General features: G+C 47.7%; 1 protein-coding gene across 10 annotated transcripts in view; it reads right to left on the reverse strand.

Moving 5' to 3' along the window:
- The window catches only part of AUTS2 (activator of transcription and developmental regulator AUTS2), a 1,215,639-nt gene that overhangs the window by 10,232 nt on the left and 1,180,856 nt on the right, over positions 1-24,551 (reverse strand). For 4 of the 10 annotated variants that reach the window (XM_070779193.1, XM_070779201.1, XM_070779200.1 and 1 more), the window contains 10 exons: positions 21,857-22,325; positions 20,844-20,933; positions 20,326-20,579; positions 18,886-19,106; positions 17,118-17,162; positions 14,044-14,139; positions 11,397-11,468; positions 9,439-9,468; positions 7,346-7,417; positions 3,695-3,836 (listed from right to left, as the gene is read on the reverse strand). In XM_070779193.1, coding sequence (XP_070635294.1) covers positions 3,695-3,836; positions 7,346-7,417; positions 9,439-9,468; positions 11,397-11,468; positions 14,044-14,139; positions 17,118-17,162; positions 18,886-19,106; positions 20,326-20,579; positions 20,844-20,933; positions 21,857-22,325 — 1,491 coding nt within the window. The remainder of the gene's footprint in view (positions 1-3,694; positions 3,837-7,345; positions 7,418-9,438; positions 9,469-11,396; positions 11,469-14,043; positions 14,140-17,117; positions 17,163-18,885; positions 19,107-20,325; positions 20,580-20,843; positions 20,934-21,856; positions 22,326-24,551) is intronic. The other 6 variants (XM_070779196.1, XM_070779194.1, XM_070779195.1 and 3 more) reach the window with 6 other exon arrangements.

The raw sequence follows: 24,551 nt of genomic DNA on the forward strand, positions 1-24,551 counted from the left end.
CAGTGATGCCATCCAGCCATCTCGTTCTCTGTCGGCCCCTTCTCCTCTTGCCCCCAATCCCTCCCAGCATCAGAGTCTTTTCCAGTGAGTCAACTCTTCACATGAGGTGGCCAAAGTACTAGAGTTTCAGCTTTAGCATCATTCCTTCCAAAGAACACCCAGGGCTGATCTCCTTCAGAATGCACTGGTTGGATCTCCTTGCAGTCCAAGGGACTCTCAAGAGTCTTCTCCAACACCACACTTCAAAAGCATCAATTCTTCGACGCTCAGCCTTCATCACAGTCCAACTCTCACATCCATACATGACCACTGGAAAAACCATACCCTTGACTAGACGGACCTTTGCTGGCAAAGTAATGTCTCTGCTTTTGAATATGCTATCTAGGTTGGTCATAACTTTCCTTCCAAGGAGTAAGCGTCTTTTAATTTCATGGCTGCAGTCACTATCTGCAGTGATTTTGGAGCCCAGAAAAATAAAGTCGGACACTGTTTCCCCATCTATCTGCCATGAAGTGATGGGACAGGATGCCATGATCTTAGTTTTCTGAATGTTGAGCTTTAAGCCAACTTTTTCACTCTCCACTTTCACTTTCACCAAGAGGCATTTTAGTTCCTCTTCACTTTGTGCCACAAGGGTGGTGTCATCTGCATATCTGAGGTTATTGATATTTCTCCCGGCAATCTTGATTCCAGCTTGTGCTTTTTCCAGCCCAGCGTTTCTCATGATGTACTCTGCATATAAGTTAAATAAGCAGGGTGACAATATACAGCCTTGACGAACTCCTTTTCCTATTTGGAACCAGTCTGTTGTTCAATGTCCAGTTCTAACTGTTGCTTCCTAACCTGCATACAAATTTCTCAAGAGGCAGGTCAGGTGGTCTGGTATTCCCATCTCTTGAAGAATTTTCCACAGTTTATTGTGATCCACACAGTCAAAGGCTTTGGCATAGTCAATAAAGCAGAAACAGATGTTTTGCTGGAGCTCTCTTGCTTTTTCCATGATCCAGCGGATGTTGGCAATTTGATCTCTGGTTCCTCTGCCTTTTCTAAAACCAGCTTGAACATCAGGAAGTTCACGGTTCACATATTGCTGAAGCCTGGCTTGGAGAATTTTGAGCATTACTTTACTAGCGTGTGAGATGAGTGCAATTGTGCGGTAGTTTGAGCATTCTTTGGCATTGTCGTTCTTTGGGATTGGAATGAAAACTGACCTTTTCCAGTCCTGTGGCCACTGCTGAGTTTTCCAAATTTGCTGGCATATTGAGTGCAGCACTTTCACAGCATCATCTTTCAGGATTTGGAATAGCTCAACTGGAATTTCATCACCTCCACTAGCTTTGTTCGTAGTGATGCTTTCTAAGGCCCGCTTGACTTCACATTCCAGGATGTCTGGCTCTAGGTCAGTGATCACACCATCGTGATTATCTCGGTCGTGAAGATCTTTTTTGTACAATTCTTCTGTGTATTCTTGCCACCTCTTCTTAATATCTTCTGCTTCTGTTAGGTCCATACGATTTCTGTCCTTTATCGAGCCCATCTTTGCATGAAATGTTCCCTTGGTATCTCTAATTTTCTTGAAGAGATCTCTAGTCTTTCCCATTCTGTTGTTTTCCTCTCTTTCTTTGCATTGATCGCTGAAGAAGGCTTTCTTATCTCTTCTTGCTATTCTTTGGAACCCTGCATTCAGATGCTTATATTTTTCCTTTTCTCCTTTGCTTTTCACTTCTCTTCTTTTCACAGGTATTTGTAAGGCCTCCCCAGCCAGCCATTTTGCTTTTCTGCATTTCTTTTCCATGGGGATGGTCTTGATTCCTGTCTCCTGTACAATGTCACGAACCTCATTCCATAGTTCATCAGGCACTCTATCAATCAGATCTAGGCCCTTAAATCTATTTCTCACTTCCACTGTATAATCATAAGGGACTTGATTTAGGTCATACCTGAATGGTCTAGTGGTTTTCCCTACTTTCTTCAATTTAAGTCTGAATTTGGCAATAAGGAGTTCATGATCTGAGCCACAGTCAGCTCCTGGTCTTGTTTACCAAGTATAAATTCCTTCAGGAACACAGATTAAGTGGAGGAGGGTTGATCCTTCAACACCCTATTTATGTTTTGCGTTTTTCTTCCCCAGCCTGGAAGGGTCCTGTGGGCCTGGGGTGTGGAGGTAAGCACGCAGCAGAGAACACAGAGCCGCAGCATCTCGGCGGCAGAAGGTGCCAGAGGAGTCCTCCCTTCAGCCCTCAATGGTGACGCGTTCTCCACTCAGGAAGTGCAAGTATGACGCCCACCTCCACAGAGTGAAGACAGCCCAGCATGTTCATTAGCCCTCGACAGCGCTGCCAGCTAAATAACAATTTGGCTGCACCCTGTCTGTGTAGTACAAGCTAATTAATGCTTCGAAGAAAATCCGAGCTTTGCTCAGCCCAGGGTCCCCAGGGGTGCCCCAGAGTTCCAGAATTATCCAAGCAAAAGAAGCCAGTTCATCTGCTGGGCTCAAATGGAAGCCAGGGAGAAACTTCTCTGTTTCTGTCCAAAAACTCTTCACACAGCCCTGTCTCAGGGCCCAGATGGCATGGTAACCAACCTTTGAACCTATCCCTCGACAGAAATGACAGAAACCTAAGACCTTAGCAAATTCCATCTGCCCTCAAGGGTGGGGTCCCCTTGCCTTGGGGACAAGGCCCATTAGAATGATGGTCTCTTGCAGTGTGTGGGTATTTCTTTCTTCCTGAACAGAAGAGCCTTGGGTCCACCAAAAATGAGTCTTGGATAAAAAGCCTAGGAAGGCGGCAGGCAGGATGGATGTGAAACTTATTCGCTCAGGACTAGAAACAGGGAGCTGCTTGAATATGCATGTCCAGAGAAAGACATTCAGGAGGGGACGGGGTCAACCATTAGGATGCGCTCAGCACTGGCACTTATGAGCACGACCCAGGGGAGCCCTGGGTCAGGCACCGTGCGCTGAAGGCAGTTTTAGGAAAGACTTTGGTAGCAGTACGGTGGCTCTCGTTTACCCATTACTCCTGATGGCTGCTGCCTTCGTCTGCATGTTCCTGGAGCAGGACTGGGCAGGGACCCGATGCAGGGATGATCAGGGACCCACTCTGGCACACCTAAGAGGCACCTGGGAGCGGGTACTCTCAGAGCTTAATAAATGCTGTCCCCTAAATCTCCTGCATCATTACAACCAACCAGGCAAGAATGTTAAGTTCTGTAGCAGAGAAAACCAGCCGCCAAGCAGTTCACCCTCTCTGTCACAGACCACACCAGTGGCACCTACCTTAATTGTATCTGTTTATCCTCAGATCCTCACAGGGCATAACCGAGCATCACGGTGCAAAACCCCTGACTATTCTGTGGGCAGGGACAGCGGCATTGTTTTCTTCCGATTTACCCTTGCAAGCTCTCTTGATCTTTCTCAATAGCATCTGACACACTTGTGAATTACAGTGGTTTAATGCCGAAGCAACACGAGTCCCTGAAGGGAGAGAGGGTCTTTTCCCTTCTTTCATGGAAGTGGGAGCATCCATGGAGAACAGTCCATCTCTGGAGATGTGCTGTGATGCTGCCTCGCAAACTGGCATCAATTGCTGTTTTGGGGGAGTGACCGAACAGCGGCCCAGAGTTCAGACATCACTCATCTAGCTACCTGAGAGCTACCATTCCCAGCTCGCCCCTGCCCCTCTGAACTTACCGGCAGCGGAGAACAAAGTTGAAGGCCGCGCCAGGTCGTGGGGGTGGTGGATGGCTCCAAAGAGGCTGGGGCCCGGAGGACGGCTCAGGAACTCAGGCTTCAGGCCAAAGTCCAGCTTGTGTGGATCCGACTGCATCTGCTTCTACAGCACCAAGGGAGGGCGAAGGGAGGAAAGGAGGGAGCCCCAAGAGAAACAGCAGGGAAGAAAGAGATTAATGAGACGGACGGTCAACTCTGTGAACAGTGCATTCGGGCTGGGGCCCTGGTCAGGTTCAAGTCTACACCTGCTGGGAGAACATAGCAAGCCACCAGCCATGTAACCCTCAAATGCAAGAAAAGCAGGTCTGCCCAGAGGGCCTGAGGCTCGCAGCCAGAAATGCCGAGGGGCAAAAGTCATACTCTGTCTTTGAGGGTACACGGTTTGAGGCTTAGAACCACATCCTAACTCCTTGAACCACCACCGTCCCGAAGTGGTTTCTGATTTGCTGCAAAGGTTCATTTTAGCCAGTTTTTAAATGATAGTATTTTAAAGCTCATTTTATTGGCAATTCTGCATGAATAATCTGCTGTGTAAATTAATTGTTTAATGACTCTTAGCTGTGCTCTAACAGATCACACTACATTAGTAGCTGAAAGTTATGAAGAAATATTTGCATGCCTACAAGCTAATTTCAAATGATCGTTGTTACATTATTTTTAAAGAAACAAACAGAAACAAAGTAGGGATATTAATGTGACTAACAGGGGCTTTGGGCTAACTCAATCATCTGAGGAAGAGATCAGGCCCAACCAGTGAACCTTCCAGAACCTCCCCTGCTGTGAAGACCTTGCCGTCAACTGCAGTCACTCCATTTCCTCCTATCAGTATATCCACCCCCAAGGTCACGTTTCTCGGAGTCTGTAGAAACTGGCTCACTGTCTTCCTCCTGCTTCCTTCCCTGGCCTCACTCTGGACGCTGGCAGCCTCTCCTAGAGCATGGGTCCAGGCCGCCCCCACCTTCAGGATTCTCAATAGCCTTCTCTGTGTTGGCCTCACACCTCCCCTGATGAGCGCCGACCCCTGACCTGGGTCTGAGGCTCCCAGTCTCCCCCTGCCTCGCCGCCTCCTCTGAGCTCTCCAGCCTCCCAGGCCTTCCCCACTTTCTGGCCCTCACCCTTCCCATCTCAGACTCATCGGATGCTGTCTTTTGGCCCCGCTCCACCCCAAACTCCATCAGGCTCTGCCACGAGTAAATCCCTGTCCCAGCACATGAAAACATCAACACAGAGACATCTGATCTGGCTTGTGTGAGGATCAGAGATGAGTTTGCCACTCCCTGGTGGCTGAACCTTACTGTCCTGCAATCCCACTCATCCGTCTTACCTACCCAGACCCCTTGAGCCAGCGGCAACACTGCGGGAGGCAGACAGCACAGTCTCCATGTTTCCTGCACACACTACTCAACTCTGAGCAACAAGACTCCAGGACAGAGTCCAGCCCTGAGCCTGCAGCAGCAAGAACCTGCGGGTGCTGGCTTTCCCTAGAAGTAGCTGGTGAGCGGCTAGAAGGACAAGTGAAATGAACGTCACAGAGGAAAGGGGACCAGGCCATATCTGCTCACATCTGCAAGGAATTCTCTCATGAAAGAAAGTCCCACTATCAAGCAATAGCCATTCTCCCCTCCCCAAAGCTGCTAATCCACTATGAATCTATAAAAATCTTCTGGCTGCCTCCTTTAATTTGGTTGCCAAATTATTCAGTGCTAATACTGCATGGTACACAGCACAGTTCCATTAACCACAACTTAGGTCCATGAAGCAAAATGGAGCTTGGGGATTACAGAGAATGTGCTGGAAAGGGAAGATGAACAGTTATCTCCTGTGCAAGAGGTCTTCTTAATTGAATTGGGATAATGAATGTTGGAGTCACTGGGGACGTTCTTGGGGAAAGGAAGATGTTGAAGTGGCGCCTATAACATTCTTCATCGCTTTTAGCCAAAGGAGTTACAAGGAGGGTGTGTTTTACCCACTGTTCTGCTAACCATGTCATCTAGAACAGAAGTGAATTGAACTAAGCATCAAAATCTAGTTAGTGCTTCCAAATACACGTTTTTTTTTTTTTTTTTAAATGAAGCTAAACCACAAGGTTTCTAATTAAACTCGCCTAACACTAACGTTAAGAACAAAACTCACCAATGGGATATTCTGAGAAAGAGCAGGTATTTGACACCAAAGCAAGATATCTTTCGGACAGGGTGATGGCACCCCACTCCAGTACCCTTGCCTGGAAAATCCATGGACGAAGGAGCCTGGTGGGCTGCAGTCCATGGGGTTGCTAAGAGTCAGACACGACTGAGTGACTTCACATTCACTTTTCTCTTTCACGCATTGGAGAAGGAAATGGCAACCCACTCCAGTGTTCTTGCCTGGAGAATCCCAGGGATGGCGGAGCCTGGTGGGCTGCCGTCTATGGGGTTGCACAGAGTCGGACACGACTGAAGCGACTTAGCAGCAACATAACTTTGCAGCCTCATTCACTGAGGGTGACGTTTTTGTTTCTAACTGTGTTGGGTTTTTAAAAATTATTTAACCGTTAAAAAAATCCCTTGAGATGACTAGCTCTCCCGACTTCTTTTATATTCTGATGGTGGTCCCCCACATGCTGTTGGGACTAAAATCTTATTCATGAAAAAATAGCTTCCAATGGAAGGTTATTGGAATTACTTAACTGGTACAGTTACACAGATTGTAAACACCCAGACTGTAAAATCTGGATCTATCCGTTACTTTGGTGCCTAAGTTGACCAGTGATGTCCTCTCTGGTCACCTGCAGAAGATCTCCATCTCTTTCCTGTATCATCATAAAACCCTGGTAAAGCATGGAATGCATTCATCTGTCTGATGAAAACAAAAGAAAACCCTCCTGAGTTCAGGTAAGGTAACCAGCCAGTCAGTGGTTCCCACAAGCACTGACTGTCGTCGGACTTCTGGCATTGGTCATCAAGAGGATGAAGGAGAGATTGGATAGGTCACTGCCAACCAAATACCACTTCTAGAAGAGGAATTTTTAATACTATGAATTGCTAATGGACATACCATGTATGCCTAAATCAGTAACATCACATAGGGCATAAATTATCACTTTTCAAAGCCATAAAATGAGAAGAACAACAATAAGGTCCTATTATATAACACAGGGAACCATATTCACTATCCTATATTCACCATGATGGAAAAAAATTTTTTTCTAAATGTTGGGGGGCGCTGGTGGTGGTGGTAAGAATATACCAACTTCTATAGAAAACTTTTCATGTACATCTCCTCCTAGATCCTAAGTATTTCCCATACTAATAACACTTGGTCACTTTAATTAGATTCCCCAAACCTTTATTTCAGGATTTAATCTATATTTAAGCTCTTCAGATCAATAACATGACAAAATCATGAAAAAAAAAAAAAAGAGAGAACCATCAGGGTATTATCAGTGTGCTTCTGTTTTGTTATTTTGCTGCTGCTTTCCCTAATTAATAGTAAGATTTCTGAATAGCTTTTCCAAGGGACTTGATCCTGCCTGCCTGTGGGTCTTCAAACTCTGCTTCAGTGCTTCCTCGATTGGGCGATCACACACCCATTGCCCACCTCCCCCTCCAAGACTAGGAAGGCAAGACTGACCTTGACTTTCTGTTGGTGGTGGTAGATCTGCCAGGCAATGTGAACGTGCATCGCGCACCACTTCCCTGGTTTCTGGAACGAAAAAGAGCAACATGGTCAGAAGGAAGAGTTCAGGGGGAAAAAAAAAAAAAAAACAACCCTTCCATTTCCCCAGAGCTGTCAGCAGATTTTGGCTGCAGAAGCTTTCTTTTCCATGAAACAAGAGGGCTTTGTCTCCTCCAAGGGCCTTCTCTCTGCTGCAGCCCGGGACCCGGGCCGGAGGAAGCACCCCTCCCCGGGCGGGCGGCACCTCTCCTCCCACAAGAGCCGGGGCTGGCGGCCACTCCTCAGAAAACCAGCCCCGAGCAGGACCTCCCCGGTTACCAAGGATAACGTGGCAAAGCCCGAACCCCACTTTGTGCCTCCTCTGTCTCTCTCTTTTCTGGCGCCAGCTGGCAGGCCTGGTGGAGCGAAGCCCTGCTGAACAAATGCGGCCAGGCTATATAATGCAGATTGGCTGTTCAGAAGAGCTAATTAGTGAATGTCTGTGAACCAGTTTGAAAACGAGAGGGGACAGAACCCGTGTCACCTCCCCCAACACTGTTTCTTAAAAAAACAAAACACCAAAGCAGAACAAAGCAAGCCAACACATTTTCATTGAAGCCCAGTTCCCACAAGTGCTCCACTAAGAGTCAACTGCCCATTCATGTTGGGCGGCACTGATCATTTCTAAGCAGAAAACAGACAAGAAAGAGATGAGAACGCATGCCTTTCCTTCTCTCTAGGCCACTGCAGAGAGCCAGTGCCGGTCCCGCCCTCTGGGAGGACGTCAACCCCAGTCTCTCAAACTAGTTCCTGTCTTGCTTTCTAAGCTGGGGAGCAGCTGCGAGCCTGTCTCGCAGGCTCACCCAAGGGGGCAGGACCACCTTGTCCCACTTCACTTGTATTCCCGCTACACACTCTACCCATTGGCATCACTGACTCAGTGGACGTGAGTCTGAGCAAACTCGGGGAGGTAGCGAAGGACAGGGAAGCGCGGCCTGCTGCGATCCAGGAGGCTGCAGAGTCAGACGTGACTGAACAGCAGCAGCAGCACCGTGAGCTCCCAACGCGTGCTCAGTGACCACAGGATGGATGAGAAGAAACACTGCCCCATTCCTACCTGGGCAAAGAACAGATGCTTCTGGTGTCTATATTAAAGTGCTGTTTCTGAATGTTAAGTCACTTTCACGTGCTGAAATATATACTTAAATCCGAGTTTGAGCTCTCTCGTAATGAAGTTATGGGTCGTCTGAAATCGCCTAAGTGATGACACCATCCTTTCTCCCCCTTTGGAGAAACTGAATTATCTAACAGATGTACTAGAAAAGGGTTAAGTAGAGAAATCCACTATCCGCCCCTCTTCATCTGCCATCCATCATCCCCACCCCCCGACCTCCCACATACACCAGGGAAGTCAGCATTCATCCAGAGGTGATCTGCTGGCCAGGCTCCAGACCTCTCAGAACAAACCAGCGCTCCTAGCGGCCCTTTTCCGCACCAGAGAAAAAGGTCGAATGGCTGCGACAGGTCAGCATCACCTGCTGCAGAAAGGGGCAGCCACCAGCCGGGGCAGAGAGACCCGGGCGCGTGTTTTCTAGGGGCCAGAGAAGCAGGAGAACTCAGCCACCAGCCGGGGCAGAGAGACCCGGGCGCGTGTTTTCTAGGTGCCAGAGAAGCAGGAGAACTCAGCCACCAGCCAGAGCAGAGAGACCCGGGCGCGTGTTTTCTAGGTGCCAGAGAAGCAGGAGAACTCAGACGAATCCTAATTGTAGCCTAGCTCCGGCCTTTCCCGTATGTCTCCGTGAGTCAAACCTTTTGCCATAACTAACAAGAGAATCTAAGTTGAATTTTATCAGTTGGCTTTTTACCTCGATGGCCCGGCTTCCTCCAACACTCAAAGCAAAAACCATGAAGGCCATTTTCAGTCACTCTCTCTGAAAAACCCAACCACTGTCTTTTCAACCTTTTCCTCCGGCGTTTCCATGGCGTGTTTCCTTGTAATGGATTTGTATTTTTAACCCTCGGGGAGTCACACAGGGGTTGCAAAACAGTTCTAGAAGAAGCTTTCTTACCCTTAACATAGGTCTGAAAGGATCTGTCAACTGTGAAGAGAAAATGACAACTTGGTTACATGCCTGTCACTCAAACAATTGCTCTAATTAACAAATTTGTAGTGCTTCATTAGGAGGGGAAATTAAAATGTTAGAATTTTACTTTTAAATGAAGCCCTTTTAGAGAATAATTAACCCATTTTCACACTATCAAAAGTGCCAAGCGTCCCCTCCCCCCCCTCACAAGCCTTGGTACATCTACGCTGACGAGCCCCTGGACAAGTTTAATCAATAGCGATCTGCCCTCCGGCAGAGCGATTTGCTCACGTTACACATCTGAGGAGTTTCACTGTCTGAGCAGCCCTTCCCAACCTCAGCTAAGCATCTAAGGGAGGCGGCCTTCAGACTACAGACGGCTGGATACTAAGAGTAACTGGGGAGAAGCCTCCTTTCCCGACTATACAGTAGAAATAGGCTATTTTTAATAATTATCACTGGAGGTATTAGACATTTTAGAGAAGTTCACTATATAGATGACCTTATTTGCAAAGCAGAAACAGAGAACAAATATATGGATACCAAAGGGGGAAGGGGGGGCAGTGGGAGGAACTGGGAGACTGGGATCAACACATATACACTAATGATACTGTGTGTAATATAGATCCTTGGAGAAGGGAATGGCTACCCACTCCAGTAGTTTTGCCTGGAGAATTCCATGGACAGAGGAGCCTGGCAGCCTACAGTTAACAGGGTCACCAAGAGTCAGAGATAACCAACACCTTCAATGAAATAAAATGATACTTAACACTTTAATAAAAGCAAATAACACTTTCAAGAACATAAAATAGATGACTAATGAAACACACCGTGTGGCGCAAGGAACTCTACTTAATATACTGCGGTGACCTGACTGGGAAGGGAGTCCAAAAGGGGGAATATATACATATATATTACATGTATATGGAGCTGATTCAGCTTGCTGTGCAGTAGAAGGTAACAGAGCACTGTAAAGGAACTTTACACATTTTATACTCAATACAAATTAATTAAATAAAATGAAGTTCGTTACACCAAAGTTCATACAAATAACACAGTTGAGTCATTTTACGTATCTACCTAACTCTGGTCATGGTTTCAGATAACCTTTGCCCTTACCTGGGACAAAGACAATATTGTGAAAGGTAATTTTTTTTTTTTCCACATTTACTATGAAGATGGATAACAATGAGACAAGATCATATCTGCTGTGTAACTTCAGATTCTTTTTGAGTTGGTCTGTGTTATGAATAAATAACACAACCGAAGTGTAATGGATATTTTATTTAGCTCCAGAGCACAAAAGGTTCCTTCCCACATTAGAAGCAGAGTGGCCGGAAATACTGTGTGTACGGGGTGAGCTCCAGAAAGACAAGCGCTTAGTGCTTTTCCATTCAAAATGTTTTATGGCTTGTGTGAGAGAGATTTTAGGAGATGGGAACAGAGAAGGCTGGTCGGGGTGGGTGGGGGAAACTGTGCCAGCTCAGTGTCAGTGACCGTCCCAGCCTGGGCTTAGACCATAAGCCACCCTTTCTCCCCCATGGAGAGTCACTCCCTGGCGTCACATGGCCGCAGGAGACATTCTATTTTCTAAGAGAAACTAGCGTTAAGTGTTAGTCGCTCAGTTGTGTTCAACTCTTTGTGACCCTATGGACTGTATGTAGCCGGCCAGGCTCCTCTGTCCGTGGAACTCTCCAGGCGAGAATACTGCAGTGGGTAACGTTCCCTTCTCCAGAGTATCTTTCCGACCTAGGGATCAAACCTGGGCCACCTACACTGCAGGCAGATTCTTTACCATTTCAGTCACCAGGGAAGCCCCTCAACTAGCATCTTCTTCCACAAAATAGAAGGAAGCGCAAAGGCAACAGGCACTCCGCTGGGCTGCCTGCCCTGGGGACAAGGTGCTGCTTGTTACCCAGGGACCCAGCCCGACTTGCACTTACCCTCGGGTCCTTTTGGAGAAGAGTGTGGGGGACCGTCCCAGGTCGGGTGGCAACATCGATCGGGTTGGACGTCTACAAAGTAATGAGACCACAGCTTAGGAAGCATATGACACGGGACATGAAACCAAGGTCTTCCTTTCTAAATGACCGCGTTCAAGTGTCCTTTTTTGTTTCATTCTGGAATACAACTGGACGGATCCACCCTCCTCTGAGATCCCAGATGCTCTTCATGAGGCCCTCCCCGACTCCCTGGTCCTCAGGGGACCTGACCAAAGCCTGCCCTGTCCCAGGGATGGCATTTCCGGGCAGAGACAGGAGAGACGGAGATGGGAGCCCGGCCCTGAAATCCATCTTCTGTGTCCTTCACAAGCCCGTCACTGTGGGTTTTTTGCTTTATCACCACACAGTCCAAGAAATGCTTAAGTGAACATCAGTCTAACCTGTGGGACCAGGTGCTTCTCATCAGAATGACTGAGTGTGCTTCACAGACATTAGGCTACCTCTACATTTTAACTGGCAGATGATAACAAGGAATTACATTCAGTAATTACTCATTAGTGGTGGTGGGAATGGGACAAGGGAACCTAATTTGGGGACCACACAGACCTACTGTTATGTGATTTCTAAAGTAATTCTGCACCATCTTTCCCATTCCCAACACCATTCTTAAATGGCATTAATGATAACAACCTCATCTATAGGCTTTTGTCCTTTGAATGAACAACAACAAAAAGCCCATTGCAGGCACAAGGCACCACTTTCTTAGTGGGTAAAGGATTTCGAATATTTTTCACCAGGTATTTTATTTAAGAAATCACAACTTCTATGAATCCCTTCACACCAGGAAGTTAACTCGTGTGGAAATAAAGAGCCCTCAGTTTAGGCACCAAGCTGGCCTGCAAGAAGGGGGAAGAAAAGAATGGGAGAAAAAAAAGCAGTCAGCTGCTGTAGGGCTAACAATTAAGCTAGAGTTGTTAACAGCCTGATTTGCATACATATGAAGAACTCTGCTAATGAACTGCAATCTACATATTCAATCAGTAAGATGGCCTGGAAAGGCCTATTTCAACACCAGGAGAGACACTTTCTTGCCCAGATGTAGTTTTCTGTGTGATTGGATAATTGTGACTGAGGGAAATCAAGAAATTTATGAAGTGACCTACCAGTCTGGTTGGGGATGCACGAGAGAGTTCCTGTAACCTGAAGGGGACTGACCAGGCTCTGAAAGGGTAGTAAAGAGCCCGATGGGGGGAAGGAGTTTAAAATCACCATCATTTTGTCCCGAGATGGGAGGTGTTGTGTATGGCCATCCTCAAGCCCCGCCGAGGTCTGATCTGGCACAGGAGCTGCAATTCCATGTAGGTCCCTGGGATTTTGAAGGTGCAGCCATTCTCACCCCTAATGCTTTCTAATTTTTTTCTTTTCTAATTTTAGGGCAGCATGCCTTTGTTAGTGTAATATGCGCTCATCCTGGGAGAGACTGGCCCCAAATTTGTGTTTTATCTTTGAAATGAGATGGAAGGAAAACCGAAATCACACAGCAAAATTTCCTTCTTTACAGTCTAAGAATGGCTACTCTAAGAAATACTTTTCTGAAAATCAAGTAGGGGCTGTGATAGATGTAAAGTCACAAAAAAGAAGAGTATTCTGAGAACTAACACCTTAGTTTTGGCCCTCGGAGATCACTCTAGACCGAGTGCAGGAGAGTATCACTGGCTAGGTAGAAAAGAATTCTGTTGTTATAAAGGGCGAAAGTGAAAGTCTGAGTCGCTCAGCTGTGTCCAACTCTTTGGGACGCTATGGACTGTAACCCGCCAGGCTCCTCTGTCCATGGGATTCTCCAGGCAAGAATACTGCAGGGGGTTGCCATGCCCTCCTCCAGGGGATTTTCCCGAGCCAGGGATGGAACCCAGGTCTCCCACACTGCAGGCAGATTCTTTACCATCTGAGCCACCAAGGGAAGCCCCTCTAAAGGGCGAAAGGTTAATTTATCTCGTGCTAGGATGGTAGTCTTGACCTTGGGAAGTTGACCCCGGCATCGGGGTCAGAAGCTTCAGAGAAGGCAGAAAGGGAGGAAAAAATAAGAAGGCACTGCCCTCCACCTGGAAGTGGACTCTCTCTGCAGACACAGGGGACTGAGGAATGAAATGAAGGAGAATGAACACAGTGAAAAGGATACCATTTTAGTTTGGAATCTTTTCCCTCCCTTCTATTCCAATCAACAAGGCTCAGCTTTGCATCTTTGCTAATCATGGACATCCTCAAGGATAAATAACCTGATGCACATACATCTGACATTTCATGTAATTCCTGATCAGAAGCTTATGTCCACAGTTTTGGTGAAAAAACAAAAAATACATTATATCTATATCTATATCTATATATCTAGTGTTTCCTTTTTTTAACAGAGCACAAGAAATCCTAGCTCAATTGAGATGACATGGGTAGTACAGATTAAAAATTAAATTCTGACTGAGTTTACAACTAGATGGACTAGAAGAAAATATTCACACTCTAATCCCAGTGGTCCATTTGGATGGAAAAATGAGTCAGTGGCAGGTAAGAGGAGGGGAAACTACCCACCCACCTTAGCCCGAGGCTCCACTTACAAGTTCGAAGGTGTTGTTTTCGCTGTGAGGTTTCTTACCTTCGGCTGAAAAGCTCCTTGCAGTGACCCAAAAGGGCCGGTGGGTGGAATCATAGGGGGGATGCCCGATACAGCAGGAGGATAAGAATGGAAGAGCTATGGCCAAAGATGGAGGGGGGAGAGAAAAGATTTTAGTAGGAGGCAAACGACACGTTCACATTCCCTTCCCACAGAAAGACGTCCACATTAGCCAGCCAAGTCATCTCAGTTTGATGCCATTAGTCATAAGAAGCCACAATGAAATGATCACACAGATGTGCCATGAATTCTTAACTTAAAAAGTTAAAAGTAGTTCAGAATCAATCAGCCAGCAAATGATGTCCCAGATGAGGCCATCATTAGAAAGGGAGCTTTTCTAATTATTAACTGTTAAATCGGATAGAAGTCCTAAATGGTTGGAGATTTTAATGCATATCAAAAACAGGAGGGGGTGCTGAGCCAAATAAGATGCCCAGAAAATTACAAGTTAATTAGAAAAAAGGGAAAGGGGGGGGGGGAAAGGAAGACAAAAAGAAGCAAGTCTTTATGGATTCCAAGATTTTACACCATTAAAACTCAATTAGTACTTTTAGATTTTTAATAGTTTTGAGGAAATGGGAAAATATATGCGCAGTCCTTGCTTCATTAGGTTGTTCCGGTAAGTGGCAGTTCCAAGGACAATTTAAATTGTCTAAAACGATGACAAATATTTGTGGAAGGGGAAAATAAAATGAGTCAGAGTACACTTTCAATGGAGCCACCCATTTTCCTATAAGACAGATATAAGCTCACTGGAGGCTATTCGAGACAAGCCCTGGACACGTCAGTCTGACCACTCAGTGGAGGGAGGAGGAGGATTCTGAATTTCAAATATGAATTTTCTTGAATTAATAGTTTACAGAGGACACAATGGAGGGAGGAAATACACAGCAGAAGACAATGCAGACACATCTTTTCCTCCACCTAAAAATGTATCGTTTCTGGAGAATCTATGCTCTGGTTCCATTTACTTTGACAAACTCACCATAGAGATACAGTCTAGTGATGTCCCACCCTTATGATTGCACAATATGTCAAAAATACAAGAATAATTCAAGCTTTCCCTAATGATGTATTTATGTGAGCTATTTCTAGGTAATGGCTGAAATCCACTGGTAATTTCACAATCTGGTCTGTTTTCAAAGCATGTACTTTTTCCATTGGTCTTTATTTCATTTTGCTCCCCTCAATGATGTAGCGAAGTTTTTCAGACTAATTGATATTGAACGAAATCCACTTAAACAGTGATTGCAAACCAAGTGCCCTCATTTAAAACTACTTTTAAGTCTAAAATTGTGTTTTAGATACTTGAGTGTATTGTATCTTAACTCCCCTTTGTAACATCCTAATCTCCAAAGCAGGGGCGACTAAGCACTTCATATATTATCCACTATAACTAATAATATGAAATAACTCTCTCCCAGTACACTGTGTGAAGCAGAGTAATTAAATACATCACACTAAAACACTCAAATTTCTATTACTCTGCCTCCAAGTGGGTATTTTCTCTTTAATGTTTTCAATTTAAAAATTGGATCTTCTCACCATTTTCCTTTTCTGATCCTCTTTGAATAGAGGATTCCACCCCTCAAGTAAAAATCTTAAGTACTTGAGTAATAATACAGGAACCTTCCAAAAAACTCAGGCCTGCAGGTTTATTCTCCAGCTTACATCTAGGGCTCTCTGTGGAATATGTTTATGCCAAGACACTGCATGGTGTCCGAGGAAGTAAACTGAGCTACCAGTACAGCAGTTAAACTTTCTCTGAAGATGATTTTGTTAGCTGGTCCTTAATTTAATTTAGCAAATACAGACAAAGGGCAGAAATCTGGCTGTTATATTAAGGGTGGTACCATTCATGAAATAGATGCAAAGAGAAAACCCATGGCTCTACTGGATTTTGCATGTCCATTTATAAAAATGCTTTTATGTCATAATTCTGAGTAGAGCAGTGTTGAACACTCGGGGAACCCAGGCACTTAGATAGCCTTTCCTCATCCCTTTCTATAGAGACTCCCCTTGAGCCATTTCCGAATGTCTCTCCATAACCAATTCTTAGTTGATTTCTAATACTGTCTAGCCTGGACTTCTCAGCTAATTCCTCAGTTTAGGACTGACACAGTGTCTAATGATCTAGTTCAAAGTATGAATGAATTCACAGGGTTGGCTGATCTATTAAGTGGTCCTCCACTTGAACCATAAGGTAACACTATCCAAAAATGAGAACAAAAATAGTTTAAGATGGTGAACCGACATGGCTACGAGCAGTTATTAAACGTCTTTCTTTCCAGTTTCATTAAAAAATATATATATATAAACCATTAAGCAAAGAAACTTGCAAAACTTCAGGTAAAAATGATGCAGTATACACTCCATAATCAAAATATCATGGTAAGATATTCAGTTTCTGTTATAGAAGAAGCCCTCATAAGTAACTGAACATGTAACTTCAGTTGGTGCCAATTTAGGTTCCAGAACGTTCTCTTAAAATTGCATGAAACAACTTTTATTAAAGAACAAAGAATGAGTTTAAAGAGAAGAAAAATCATGCATATAAGATCTTCTTTCATTTAAATGATATTTTTAATGACTTGGCACGAGCTCAGGAAAATAATGCCAGCCACGTGGAAGAGGGATCAATGGTCTAGAAGAAATGAAAATCTGCTTCTTTAAGTCATGAGTCAAAAGAATACGCTACTTTCTTTGGAAGACATAATTCAAGATGAACTCTGGGAACTCTGTGTTAATAACATCTCTACTGAGGACTGAAATCTGTGATTTCAGAGGCTCCTAAAACTCTAACACCTCCAACAAAGCAGATGCCCCACTTGGCAGGACTTTAAAGTCTTAGGAACGGCTCATGACCTTTTGATTCAGAAGATGATACTGCATCTTTACCAAAAGCAAACGTCACAAAAGCAAGCATCCGAAGTGACGAGGAGCAATGGGAGTTCTTGCAAAGATGGTTAAGGAAGGCTGCGAGTCATTGACTGATCGGTGGCGAGAGCATGGACATGGAAAAGCGGCTACATTGAATGGGTAGCATGGTAACTCACACTGTGCCGGTAGAATGGGTCAACTTTTGTAGGGTATTTGTCAAACTGCAAAGGGATCAAAGCAAAAGCTAGTTACTTAGAGGAACTACATTTCTAGTCACTGCTTCAGCGGAGAGGGCCCCAAGGAAGCCTCTCTGTTGTCGGGCAGGCATCAGACTCCATGATCTCAGTGTACGCGAAATCATTCAGAGCTCCTGAGTCTCTGACCAGAAATCAACAGGAATGGAAAGTCAAAGTGAAACCCATTCAGAGCATTGCAGGCTGTGACTACACTAGAGCGGCTTTCTTTCTAGGCTTTATTTAGAGACGGGCAGGAACCAAGCGTCTGAACTAGAGAGAGGAGGCAGTTGTTCAGATAAATCAGAGAGGAGTGAGCACTGGGTCTGATTTATCCAGAGAATTCCCTCTGTCTTCATCTTCGCTTTGGCAGAATGGTACACTCAGCTGTTTTTACATTACCCCCTCCTGGTAGTGTGCCACGAGGCCTGGTGTGCTGCAGTCCAAGGGTTGCAAGGTGTCACTTAGCAACTGAACACCAAGAACAATTACCGCCAACCCCCCCACCCCCGCCCCCTACCGAGTACAAAGCAATTCCGGCCTGGCCTTACAATGTTTCTTTCAAGCAGGAAAGAGTATATACCATCATTTCTTCTAAATAATGTCCTCATCCTGTGCTGTAACTCCCATCAGTTAGATTTAACTTGTTTGTGAAACGTTTCACTCAGACCGGTATAAACTCCTTCCCCAGATAAACAGGTCCTTAAAAATATAACTGTGGAAAAGTCGAGTTCATCCAAAATAATAGATGCAGGATTTCTCCGAGGAAAAATTTTTGGTCCCAAGGCCTCACTGCTAACATTCTCCTAAGTAAGGTTTATAAAATAAACTTTGAAATACGTATTTTAAAGAAACTAAGTTGAACAAAATGGGGGAGAGGGGAGGGAAGAGAGGATGTAAAGTTTAGTGAATCACGGCATTCAAATCCTCACAGTGCCTGTACTGATTGCCTTCAGTCAAGTATTTCCTGAAATATTAAAAATAAATAAGTAAAACTCTAATCGTCACTGTTTGGGCACGCATCCATCTCAGACTAGTCAGCATCATAGTGTGGTGCTGTTCCTTACAGCTCCTAAGTTAAAAATCAACCCTAACTGGCTCCCATGCAACCCCCGGCACGTTAGTCCCAAGCCAAGGCCAAGACCATGTCACAGCCAGTGGTCCCTCACCACCGGGCTGTTTGGACCGCTTGCTGACAGCACAGCAGCAGACAGGGGGCGCTGTCTCACGAGATGCAAGAAATAACACTTTCGACAAAGCGGGTTTAGAAAACCATCCGAGACAGAGTGGATGGGGGAACCCCGGGCCGTCCAAGTCTCCCACCGGTGCTCTCCCTTCCAGACTTCCTAGGATTCTGTGAGCATTTATTTGCTAGCGCAAAACACCGGCAGATACATTTTTAGATCTGGTGGTAATTCCCCAAGATATCTCAAAAAACCAAAATCACCCATAAGAACTACCGACACACTGGACGTGACCGCCTTGGGGAGCATCTGGAATATAATCCACCCACAGCGTTAAGAATAACGGGTCAGAAAAGAGCTCCTACTTCAGGCCCTGGGTCAGTGCCACCTGGAGCCGGCGTATCCCAGAGACGAGCAAGGGCAAGGGGGCCCCCCCGCCAATCTGCTGTGCCCAGACGGCCCTACGGGGCTGCGTACAAAGAGCGTCGCGCTCTACTTATCCTCACATTTCTGCCCGGGGTACGCACCATGGGCGGTGCTGGCGTCGGCATGATGGCGGTGGGCGGGAGCGCGTGGGGGAAGGGCGTGAAGGTGTGCTGGTGCGTGTGCTGGTGCGTGTGCTGATGCTGGTGCTGGTGCTGGTGGAACTCGGTCCGCAGGTAGGGCGGGGGGCCCAGGGAGGCCCCACGGTCAGCACTCTGAGAGGCCAAAAAACGCGTGTTCAGTTCCTGGCGCAAGATGTCTTGCTCTGGAAAAGAAGAAGAGGCAGACGGTGACACCTTTTCCGGGGCCGGTCATTTCCTCCAGAGCAGGACATCCGAGGAGCTCACTATGGAGGGCTCCGGGCCGGGACATGGGGGCTGGGCCCTTGAGGAAAGGGACCGCCAGGCAGACAGAGGAGGCTAAGGCCCAGGCAACAGCCTGACTGTTCTCTGTGCAGGCTTTCAGGGACGAGGGGTCCACCAGCGCCGTGGGCACACAGGGTCCAGGCTGAGTGGCCAGAGGTCAAGTCTCAGCTCTTCTCAGGGTAGCTGAGTGACCCAGGGCACTGCCCATCACCGTCTGTGTCGTCATCTGTCGAATGGGGACAACACATTGTCGGTGCTGTGGGTTTGTTTTGAGGGTTAAAGAAATGAACATTTTTAAGCGCTTAAAAGTCAATAAAGCAGAGCCCTCATGCCCTCTTCCAAGGGTAAACTTCTGCTCTACAGCTCTCTGTACTGGTGGCAAAGCTTGGCCACAATGGACCCAGAGTTGGGATACTTGGCTCAATTAATACAGGTGAGGAGCAAAGAACCCAATACCTAACCCTAAGTGTGCCTTTAAAAATCTGGGATATGTTGCCTCAAAAAGTGCATTTTCTCCACCCAAGGTAGAAGGCCTCATTTAATTGTTAGTTGCTCAGTTGTACCCGACTCTGTGACCCTGCCAGGTTCTTCTGTCCATCGGATTCTCCAGGCAAGAATACTGGAGTGAGTTGCCATTCCCGTCTTCAGGGGATCTTCCCGACCCAGGGATCGAACTCAGGTCTCCCACACTGCAGGCCGATTCTTTACCATCTGAGCCACCAGGGAAGCCCTTGTTTGACTAAAACAAATCCCTTAAGCCACGATGTGACTTAAGATCCTGGCCTGAAACAGACATGGGGTGTGGAGAGCTTTTGTCATGCCCATAGGGCCCAGACAACCTGTGCTTTACTACTCAGCGGGCAGACCTGGTCAGAAAAGCCTCATGACTACAAAGTTCTATCTGGCAGAATCCCCTGGATCGTGACAGGCTGGGATGGGGGCTGTTGGTACATTTTCTGCAGACTCTCAGCCCACTGGGGAATGGAGGAAGAAGACATACTATAAAGCGGACCATGGTGAGTGGCTCAAACCTAATCATCAGGGACAACAGACAGGGAGTGAGGCCTTGGGAAGGGAGAGGGGGAGCACGGAGAAGCCAGGCCAGCTCTTCCCTCCTACCTGAGTAAGTGCTCCCGGCCGGGTGTCCGGGCACCTGCAGACTCCCAGATGTCAGAGGTGGTGGAGGAGGCAAAGCAGTGGGAGGGGCAAACATATTGGGGTGATGTGAGTGTGCGGGGGGCTGGAGGGTGGGTGTGAAGCTGTGCAGGGGGCTGTGGTTGGGCAGTGACAGGGGGAACGGGGAGGCCGAGGGGTGGTGGGAGATGTGAGGGGGGGCGGGCTGAGTCTTCGCTGGAGTGCTGCTTCTGCTACTGCTGTTGGAACACCAAAAAAAAAAAAGAAAGAAAGGGAAAAAAGGGGTCAGTAATCAACTTTCTTAAAAACAAAACAAAGCCAAATAGAGCCATGTAACACTTTTGCTCTCGCTTCTTCGTCTTCGCAGGTCCCCACCCTGTGCACAGAGCCTCTGCTGAAATCGCAGTTCCTCTAAACCGGCCCCACAGCTGTGGGCACAGTGAACAGCAACTCCTGCTTCAAGCTGCCCCCCATCGCCCTGTCCAGAGAGCTGCCCCTCATACCCTGTGCCAGCCACTCTTCCTACAGGGGCCACGCCAATGGAAACGAACAAGCTGGTGACCTGGGCTCGCCAGGTCTGTCTGCTCCGTCTTCTGTGAAGAAGCACAGGGAAGGGGGAACCAGGGAACTCGGGTGCCCCGTCACCTCCACGGACTGGAGGCCACAAAAGATGGGCCTGGCCCCGCGGAGGCAGCTTCCTTCCGCTGTCACAGACAGGAAAGAGCAGGGCCCTCAACCCCAGTCACCAGGCTGTCACAAGGAAAACACTACCGAAGCCATGAAGCGTGAGCACTTAGAACGACAGCCCCCGGGACAGGTGCGGGTGGGCGACGCCGGGCCCTGTGCCCGGGTCTCCACCTCCCTTTTCTTTGCAGGGCTCCTTGTGCTGCTTGTCAACCTTCCCTCTATAATCTGACAAAGACAAGACACAAGAGGCCTGGCTCCCCATGGAGGAACGCCTCCCTTTTCCTCAACCCAGCATCTTTCTCCTGTATCTCTGTGACCCACCTGGCGGAAGCCACCATGGAAACTCCTTGAACCAGACCACTCCTTGGTCTGCATGCTCCCACCCCGCCAGGAGTTGCAGGGAGATGTTGACAGGGAGGGAAACGGCTTCCCTTCTAAGACTCCCTTAACATTCCGGGAATCTCCCCTGGTTTCCCTTCCCTGCCTCCAACCCGGGAACCAGTGGTGGGTCCCAGGCACAGCGCCTTGGACTCTCTCTTCCTTGAGCCTTCTCCTCCCTGCAGTCACTCTCAGGAGCCTCCGCAGATAGTTGAGGTCTCCACCATGTCCTTACCACCCAGCTGATCCTCAACCCAATCCCACCCCATCTTCTCCCCAGAGACCCTGTCTCCCTGAGCCTCAGACCCCTTCCCTGTCTTCCGTGCCTGCCTGGCTGAGAACACGTTGACAGAGATTCCAACGGGAACCCTGGTCCCCATGGGAGCCCCCGCGCCCACCGCCACCTGTCCATCCCACCGAAGATGACCGATGCCGGGCGGGGGCGGCTCACCTGAGGCTGTTGAGGCTCAGGCTGCTGCTGTTATAGGCGGACAGCGGCTGGGGGAGGCTCTGGGCAGAGGGGTGGGCCTGTGCGGGCGGGAGGACCTGGGGCGGCAGCGGCCCCGGGGACTGTGGCCGGGGCGGCCGGGGTGCCTGCGGCGGCGCGGGCTGCGGCTGGGCCTCCGGGGGCGCAGGCGGCGGCTGCGCACCGGGGCGCGGGGGCGGCGGCGGGGGCTCGGCGCGTGGCCCCGACGCGGGGTCCGGAGACGGCGCTCGGGGCGGGGGCTCCGTCTGGGGCTGGGGTGGCGGCGGCGGGACCTGAGGGCGCGCGTCCTTCAGCACCACGGGCTCGAACAGGGGCTCTTTGCCGCAGTCCTGGCTCTTCTCCTGGCTCCGCTCTAGACCAGATACCTTGGGGACAATGGGCCCCGCATCGTGGCCGTCGTGGTGGGGTAGCGCGCCAACGCCGAGCTCCGGATCTGTGCGGGAGAGCGGAGAGAAGAGCGAGGCAGACGGTGAGTGAGCGAAGCTGACCCCGAACTGGGTCACCTGTGCCCAACGACACGATCGGTCAGGTCCCAGAAAGGTCCACCAGTCAGATAAGGCTGCCTTCCAGAGAGTGGATGAAGCCATCAGAGTCTGCAAATAAATGTTTCCCTTAATCTTGACAAAGCAAGAGTATGCAGTGAAATCCACAAACAGTAGACAACAAATCGATTCACCCCTTTTAAAACAAATACAGTTCTTAAAAAAAAATTATTTATTTGGCTGTGCTGGGTCTTAGTTGCTGCCCCTGCAATCTTTACTTGTGGTATGTGGGATCTAGTTCCCCGACCAAGGATCGAATCTGGGCCCCCTGCATAGGGAGCTCGGACTCTGAGCCACTGGACCACCAGGCAAGTCCCCAAACACAGTTCTTGACTATACAAAGGAGAAGTGTTTTCAGTAGTACATGAAGCAAACGTTATTTAGCCCGGCAGACGTTTCTTCTCCGCCTTGCCTCCTCTCCCCTTTGCATTCTGACTGATGAAGCATGCTTGACATTTGGAGACATTTCTGCTGAGCAACCACTAAATGTCTGGTCAAAGGTCAGGCCTCCTACGGCTCACTGAGGATCCAACCGTTTGAGATCGAAGGAACAAACATGAATTTAGACCAACTGACCATCAACCATGCAGGCTTGAGTTTTTAAAGAATTCCCTCTGGACCACAGGAGGGGTCCTTAGCCAGGTGAATCTGGACCTTGAGACCAAGTGGGATAGGAAATGTAAGTAAAATTCTACAGTAACTAATGACACCTAGACAACAGATGCTCCTGTATGAATTGAAATGATGTACTTCCCTCCAAAGTTCAAAAGACCCATGCCACATCTAGTATATGGGTACCCTGATGACCCCATAAGTCAAACTCCATACAATTCTCTAACAGAATAATGAGACACAAATATGGCATTGCATATAGAGATGGCTCTACGGTAAAGAATCCACCTGCCAATGCAGGAAGTGCAGGTTGGATCCCTGGGTTGGGAAGATCCCCTGGAGGAGGGCATGGTAACCCACTCCAGTATTCTTGCCTGGACAATCCCATGGACAGAGGAGCCTGGCGGGCTGCAGTCCATAGGGTTTCAGACAGTTGATCATGACTGATCATGCACATCTTGGTGGTTGGGGGCAGGGGGGGATGGGGGGTGGGCGGGGGAAGGATTATCTTCCCCACATTTTTGCACTTAAAAAAAACAAACCCATCCTTTTCTATTATTGCAAAGCTTAAAAACAGGAAGAGAATAGATCACAACATTCTCTAAAATGAGGGTGTATTTCAGGTACTCCTAAATGATTCCTTTGGGCATGACGTTTCTCTTCACATCTCCCTGTTACCAAGTGTGAACAATGCATGGTGTGCTCACTGGGAATGAGAATACCACTAATGTCTGTTGATGTCCTAGTGGATGTATACACGTGTCATGTTTTCTCCCCTGAAATTTGCATCAAAGCAAGCCATTATTTTCAGTCTTCTTTTGGTAAAACAGATCAAATGTGTAACATGCACAAAAGCAGAAGCAAATGGTGGGCTTATACACAAACCACGTGGTTAGCCATTATGCACTCAGCTCTCCTCGAGTCCCGCAGACCAGCATGGAGCAACTACACTAACAGGCTGCCAAGAAAGACCCCTCTTCACGCAATTCAGGCACGAAAGGATAAAGCATCGGAGGGACCTGGTGAAAAGGAACTCTAGACTTCTGCCATCCTACGCACACACATTTTTTTCCAGTGCTGTCTTCAGAACTTTCCTGGGCAGATCTTTGCTTATGAAAAGCTGATGTGTTATGAATTTCCAGAACCTGAGGGCTGAGAAAGAACAGGAAGTTCCTGATGTGGACACAGAGCCCCTTCAGCCATAAGAACTCCCATATCACAGAGGAAGACCCTTCATCTGCAGACACCCAGATCTAAGGATTTTGGTGCCGCTGCTTTTTCACTGCTTTTTCTATCATTTTCACAATATTTTGCATAGCAAGCAATTATAGAAGTTCACTGAAAACCTCAGGCTTCACACACTGCAGGCTGGTTAGTCAGGCCCGAGGCAGAAAGCACTAACACCCGGGAAATCCTAAGAGGATGAAATAAGAGAACCTCCTCCATGAGGTCCTATGTGCATAAGTAGGGACTCTTCCTGTCCTGACAGCTGAGGACTGTGATGC

This window comes from Bos indicus, chromosome 25, assembly GCF_029378745.1.
Source record: "Bos indicus isolate NIAB-ARS_2022 breed Sahiwal x Tharparkar chromosome 25, NIAB-ARS_B.indTharparkar_mat_pri_1.0, whole genome shotgun sequence".
Classification (NCBI taxonomy): domain Eukaryota; kingdom Metazoa; phylum Chordata; class Mammalia; order Artiodactyla; family Bovidae; genus Bos; species Bos indicus.